We start from the raw sequence: 7290 nt of genomic DNA on the forward strand, positions 1-7290 counted from the left end.
AGACAGCGGGGACCTGGATGGCCGTCCCTGGGGCCGCAGTGAAGACCTGTGCTGTTAAGTGTGTGTCTATTAGACCATCCTCTCTCCATGCCCGGGGCCCACGGGTGCACGTGCGCCAGGCCTGAGGGAAGCTGGGTCGTGTCCCCACCACCGCTGCTCCGTTTTCTGTTTTGACGGGAACCCCAGTCCCTGAGGGGAGTAGCGCCTGCAGACAGCCCGCCTGCCGGCCCCTGACCTGTCTCTGGCAGCCCTCCACGATGATGAGCTTCTGCTGAGGCGAGGTCCTCGCAAACACGATCTCAGTGTGGTACTTCAGAATGTCGTCCAGCTGCTCGGAGGTCATGTCCTTCAGATCACTTCCGTGGACCACACAGGCCTTGGCATCTCTAAGGTTAAGATGGAAAAAAAAAAAATGGTCGCCCACGGCTTCACCAACATGCTGCTCAGCCTAGAGAAGGGGTGTCGTTAAACCATGCAGGACACGTCGTGAATGACACAAAGCCAGGACTTGTCCTGTAAGAGCTGATGTCCGTACAGAGCCGTGTAGGTTACAAAGCATTCTCAAGACTCGCTACCACCTGTCCTCCTTTCCAACTTTATGAAAGACAACGTGAAAAATGACCAAGTTTTCGACTGCAGCAGAGCTGATGAAAGACCAGACTCTCCTCTTAACCTTCGAAGTAGGGTGAAGGGGTCTAAACCTCACAGACCCTGGAAAACAAAATGCAGCTGTCTCCATCATCTATCGTACCTTATTGCCCAAATTTTCTTTTTTTGGCCTGAACTACCAGGGCAGTTGTGCCTTCCCCATTTTACTTTGTTACTATGGGCCTGGAAATCAACGAGGTGCTAGGTAGTCTAGCTCAGCGGGCAGGTGACAGTGAAGTCGGAAGCCAGACTGTGGTGTGACCAAGCCTCGACCGCGTCAAGCGCTTGGGACAGTGAGCACCATACCATCTAGGTACTGGTCGCCGTGACTTGCTAAGGCTGCTTTCGGGCCCCGGGGGACACTCCCTATCAGAGCGAGCCTTGGCGCACGCCGTGACGGAACCACACGGATGATGGCCGACCACCCCCGTCTATCTGCACGTTTAAAGCAGACTCCGCGTTGAGCTTCCGGCCTACCTGGGGTTCACCTGGCTCACTGGGATGTTGAGGCGGGCAGCAATGTCTTCAACAGTCTCGTTGCCCTCTGAGATGATGCCCACGCCTTTGGCAATGGCTTTGGCTGTGATTGGATGGTCTCCGGTGACCATGATGACCTGTAACAACAGGAAGACTTACTGAATGCGACTGCTATGCAGATATACTTAAGTCTTATTTACATAAGCAGGCAAACAAATACATACTAAGAGTGACTCCAAATGTAAAGTCAAAAGAAAAGGAATACAAATATAAAATTGATAAACTAACCGAAAATAGAAACAGGTGTTCACAGAAAGAAAGCACAAAGCCACTACTCGGATTTTTATCTTGGTCGCGATCACACAGGACACACTACCTTTCATACAGTCATGTGAGCATACTCAGCTTTACCAAAACCAGCGAAAATGATAAAAATCTACTGCTTCCGGTGGGACTGCAGGGTTAAAGTGCCACATCATGCTGCTCGGCACTCTCACAGTGGCCCAGTTTGGGGGACAGAGCAACATGTAACAGGAATTCAAAATGGTTACCACCCCTTTTGACCCGAGGATTAAATTTAGAAGAATATTCTTAGCAGAATATAATCCAAGTGATGGGGAAATAATTCTTACGTGGCTTTTCAGGGCAGCATTACTCATGAGAATGAGAAAGACAAACACCCAGCAATGAGGACGACTAACTGAACCACATGGTATTAAACACCTGAATGCTATTCCGCAGCTTACGCAGCAAACACGGAGTATGCCAAACACTCCTTATAAAACGATTTAAAACACGGAAGACGTGCCGTGCATTGCACAAAGCATATTTAGAATGCAAGTGTTTCAAACCCTTATCAAGTCTTCTGCTCTTTTTAATTGGCTTACATTTCTTTCCCAGAAAGTATTTAGACAAAACAAAACATCCGTTTACACCCATGTTTTAATACTATTTGGTCTTTTCTCGTGGAAACTAAAGCTTTGGAGATTGAGAGTACTCCAGGTGAGAAAACCAGCGAGGCACATGCCCCCCACGCCAGGGGCAGCATCACCGAGTAGGGTGCCCAGGTGCTGAGGGACGACCCCGGGAGACGGGTGGGCAGTACCTTAATTCCAGCACTCCGACATTTGCCCACGGCATCGGGGACAGCAGCCCTCGGAGGGTCGATCATGGAGATGAGCCCGACGAAGCAGAGGTTTTCGATGGGGAAATTCACATCATCGGTGTCAAACTGGAATCCTTCAGGGAACTGCTCATCTGGCAGGAAGAGGTGGCAGAAACCTGCAGGCAGGGCCAGGAGCGTGAGGACTCGGGACGGGGGCGGGGGGACGGCAGCTCTTAAGCACCCCGTCTACCTTTTGCCGAATGTTTCGTTTGGAATGATTTTTAAAGTCTAATTTTATAACAGAATGAAGGTTTTAACATTTCTGAATGATGGAGAGTCACCAGAAGAAAAAGCATGCAAAAGACGAACTCTTAACACCAAGCCTCGAAGGAAGAGGAACTGTTTTAATGTGGAGAAGCCTGAATGCCGACGAATTCTGAGCACCAGGACTTCGGGGTTCTAGACCTCCGTGACTCTTGCTCAGATTTGGTGAAGCACGTATTTGCTTCCCTTTCCAGAAGAATCGAGGCCACATCCCTAACTCACTGTTCACTTTACCAAAACACACTACTGGGCGCCCGTGAGCACCATCACGCTGGCTGCCTGATAAATGCAGATCGGACACGTTCCACCCACGGGTTCATCACCTCGTAGTATTGTTAAAACAGGAATCGCGATATTCAAGACATCCCTTTCGATGTTGTCTGAAGGTTACAAAATGTCCCTTAAAGAGGCCTGCGGTGCCATGTGGGTTCATGAAAGAGCCTGCCTCGACTCTGGGGGGGTGCAGGTAGGGAGCCAAAAAACAGTGATCTTTCAGCTGAGGAGAGACAGAAGACACCCCAGGCTGGAGAGGGAGCAGTTAGGAACCAGTATGGGGCCAGGCAATCGGGTTTAAGTTATTCAAGCTAGGAGAATGCGAAGAATTACATAAATGGTAGATTTTTATCTGTCAACCTACAGAATATCACGAATGCCACTTTCCAAATTACATTCTACAATGGGTAAAAGTGCTGTGAATCCAGGTGGCTGATAGGCCAGAGTTTACTGTTCGTCTAGTTTATGAACTGACTGCCGAAGTTCCCGTGTAAACTCGCAACCCTTCTATATCGGTCAGGAAATGGCGTTATTCTAAAGGCCCTAGAAATGAATCTTAATTTCATTAAGTTCACAGACCATGGACATAGCAACAAAGGTTGGATAACGACGTTCATCTACCCCTCTTTTTTCGAGGTAAACAGAACTGACCAGCATGAGATCAAAGGTCTAAGTCCAAGTCAGAAAGCAAACCAGCAGGATTTTGCTGCCCACAGCCCAGCATGCCAGACTCTCCTCCGGCATCTGTCTTCAGAACGATAGGAGGCAAGGAGGGGAGGAAGAAGATGGCGGGCAGGGAGGTTAACAAGACCTAGAAGGTGGCGGGAAGAAGACTTGTCTTATCACCAGGGTCTCTGTACCTAGCACTCGCTCTCCCAGGCCGCCCAGCTCCAGGTAGGCGTTCTGGAAAGCATCCTTCAGCTCCTCGTCCAGAGGCTGCTCCTTGCCGTGGAGCAGGATGGAGCTGCAGCGGTCCAGGATTCTCTCTGGAGCACCTTTCATCACCAGCAGGTGTCGGGGCTCGGACGTGTTGGGGTTCTTGTGAATGGACAGCTGGAAAGGGGTTTTCACACATAAGTGGGTGTGGCTGTCCACGGAGTCGCGTGAAGCCCCCTTACTATTTAGTATTTGTTACAGGAAAAAAGCCAAGATCCCTTATTTCTGAATTTGGAAGTGTCTCATACCTTGAATGCTACAGAAAAAAACCACCACGATGACATATTCACAAGTTCCTGACACATGTTCATACGCTAATTTTTGCTTAAGAAAATTTAGAACCAAAGGACTGGCAGGCACTTGTCCACCTGCACCCCAGCCTAGCCCCCTACCCACACCCCACCACAGACCAGTATGCAAAGGGCACAAATGGCTGTTTTTAAAAAAAGGCTTCATTTATCCTACTGACATTCGAATAAATTAGGATTTTTTAAAATGCAGTCAATGGTAAAATTTAGAGTTAACGCTTCCATTAGAAGTTTAAATAATTTTATAAACACATTTAAGCTTGTAAAATCCCAAAGAGGAGAACAGGTCGGCCCTCTGTCCCCGCCCACGACGCCCCGGCCCCTGAGACCTGGTACTTGTTGGTGGAGTTGAAGGGTATCTCGACGATCTTGGCGTATTGCTCTCTCATCTCCTTCACGGACCCACAGCACAGCTCGATGCACTTCAGCAGCGCTGACTCAGAGGCGTCGCCCGCAACCGCCCTCTGCCAACAGACATCACCTGTTAATCATCCTGAAAACGCTTCACTGAGGCATCACAGCAGAGCAGGAAAACCAACTCGGAATACATCCCAGTCTGCTCAAGAACAGGAGGGACACAGCGCTGGGGGAGACAGGCCTCCTCCAGTCCAGGCCTCGGCCCTCCAGACACACGCTGCCCCCGTCAACTGGCCAGCACCGCCCACCCCCCCACACAGATCGGCTTCTGACACAAGGGCGCCTGAAGGGGTCACCTACCTACCCTCGGGAGAAGCAAAACACACCCTTTCCATCCTATTTTAGCCTATTTTTTAGCTTCCCCTATTGGAAAGCCTAAAAGCCAACACTATTCTCAAAAATTTCTGGTCATGAATCTGAAAATGCCTGGTGAGAAGTAAACATTTACAGCACTCTTCATTGCCCTATAATTTAAAAGAAAACACCTTAGGGTCTCAGGACCGGGCACAGACTGTCTGTGTCAAGGGCAAAGTAGAGGACTTTCTATTCTAAACGCAATTGCGCAAAAATATCTGGGCCTGGAGGATGTGAACTAAAAGCTATTATCAGCTCCAACGGTTAATATAATCAGCTAACGTTTTAGTCAAAACCCACGCTTCAGGTAACACACACTTATGCTGTGTGCGACATAGTTACAGTGTGACATACGTTATTTTGACACACCAAAAACATTTTCAGTTGTAAACAAGTTTTACATAAACATTTTAGAACTTTGACCCACAAGGCTGCATATAGAGATGAATAAATTAATTCATGCTCACTTATAAATATAGGAGCCTATTTAATAACAAAGGTGTCCAGGCCTGATAAGAAACAGGAAATAAATGTGATCGTTTTTAATAAAGGCCAGGTATTAAAGCAGAATGGGGCTGCCACAGGCCCCTTTTTGGGGGGAGGGGCAAAACGTCATTAACGAGCACCACCTTTATGGGGCTTTTAAATGAAGAAAGACTTGCTGCTTGTGGGTCCCTATGCTCAGAGCCTAGCGACTGTCCTCTGAGGTGAGTGAGGGCAAACGTGAAGCAGGCACCTTAAGTGTCATCCTGAGACACACAACACCACCCTCCTCAGGTCACCACCAGTTCAACGACAAGACTACCCCCTTTAACGAAAAAAGGAGCTCTGTCTGCACAGCAGCGGCCACCGCAGCTCAGCTCTGTCCCCACCACTTTCCCTGACGACCGGGTTTCCACCCAGAGCTGCCACAGGCGGCCCGGCAATGTCTCTTCCTCAAGGACCCTACGCGGCTCATGGCCTGACACTGTGTCTTCCTCTGGCAATACGGTAAAATCTCATCTCAAATTTCACCCGCATTCCATGAGACTGAGCTTACTTTGCATCATTAGCAAGCAAGCTAAGAACAAAGAAGATATGACAAATAGCTGAGCCAGTTTAAGAAAATAAAAGGCTTAAGAGATTGACTGGAAGCTACTGTATCCTAACATGCAAATGCGATTATCGAGTCACATACGTAGCCCTCGCTGCCCGCTAGGTTAGGCGAGAGCGTATAAAGATCATAGCGAAACCGGATTTTCTTAATTAGGGTTTTCACCAGTAAAGATGGCCTCCCACCTTCTCCTACCCCAATTTGGTCAGGTTTTCACTGTGGTTTCTTTTTTCCAACCTATCTGGACCACATGTATTGTTAAGGACTTTGAGAGCTAAAGGCAACACAGGTTACATGTAGCGAAGCATCGCGAGGACCAATCCCAGTGTTCTACAAAGAATAGTTATTCAGAGACCACAGAGGTCATATGCTGCAACTCACACGGTGGTCCCTGTGTGCTGTCTGCACCCCACTCCACCCCACCCCTTCCCCCTGCAGCCTGAGGGCTGGCAGGCACTCGTGAGTGTACCTTAAGGATAGGTAGGTTTTCCTGGTTCGCCTGGAACACAGCCCTGTTACAAAGACCTGCGATTCTGGACAGAGCGATCCAGGTGGCTGACGACTTGTCGAATGAGACACCTGATGGAGGCAAGAAGACGGGACAGAAAAGTGATGCACAGCTTTGTAGGGAAGTCCCATAAAAATGGAAATGATGTGCATCATCTCCCAGTTAATGAAACTAATCAGGTTTCAGCATTTCTGAACCACGTTTGTATGGAAAATGCAACTTTCCTAGCGATAACGCAAAAACGTCTAAAACCTATACCCCCGACCCCTTAACCAAATGATTTCAGAGAAGGCTGTGCGAGCAGCGGAGCCAGCGTGCGGGGCGGCCCCGCCTTACCGCTCTGATTCTCTGTTGTGTCGGCTTCATGGATTTGATTGTCAAACCACATGTGAGCCACGGTCATCCGGTTCTGCGTCAGAGTCCCAGTTTTATCGGAGCAGATGGTGGATGTGGACCCCAAGGTCTCCACGGCTTCCAGGTTCTTCACCAAGCAGTTTTTCCTCGCCATGCGCTTGGCAGTGAGGGTCAGACACACCTAAAAACGCGAGGAACCAAGTTTCAGTCTCAGCCAGGATGGAATTCTACACGAACCCCGGCTGCAGCCTAACGTGGAAGAAATTTGTCTAAAACTACTTCTGCAACCTTCCTCTGACATCTGAAAGAAATGGTCACGGTAATGTGTATATGGGGCACCCCCTCCCCCCCATAAATAAGCGACATATTAAGAAAGTGTGATTTCTCCCATTCATTCCCAAGTTCTTTCTCCATTACACTGCTCTGGATCATGTGCTAATGTGCGAACCAAGTTTATCCTCTGGGGTTACACTTACCTTCCATATAAAACCAC

The 7290-nt window shown here is 48.8% G+C and overlaps 1 protein-coding gene across 1 annotated transcript in view; it reads right to left on the bottom strand.

Moving 5' to 3' along the window:
• Positions 1-7290, bottom strand: part of ATP1A1 (ATPase Na+/K+ transporting subunit alpha 1) — an 18364-nt gene that overhangs the window by 5576 nt on the left and 5498 nt on the right. Inside the window, exons 8-14 of the mRNA XM_023534907.1 lie at positions 6780-6978; positions 6405-6514; positions 4401-4535; positions 3688-3880; positions 2231-2406; positions 1126-1262; positions 5-386 (exon numbers count right to left, since the gene is read on the bottom strand). Coding sequence (XP_023390675.1) covers positions 5-386; positions 1126-1262; positions 2231-2406; positions 3688-3880; positions 4401-4535; positions 6405-6514; positions 6780-6978 — 1332 coding nt within the window. The remainder of the gene's footprint in view (positions 1-4; positions 387-1125; positions 1263-2230; positions 2407-3687; positions 3881-4400; positions 4536-6404; positions 6515-6779; positions 6979-7290) is intronic.

The sequence above is a fragment of the Pteropus vampyrus genome, unplaced genomic scaffold (genome assembly GCF_000151845.1).
Source record: "Pteropus vampyrus isolate Shadow unplaced genomic scaffold, Pvam_2.0 Scaffold6, whole genome shotgun sequence".
Lineage (NCBI taxonomy): Eukaryota > Metazoa > Chordata > Mammalia > Chiroptera > Pteropodidae > Pteropus > Pteropus vampyrus.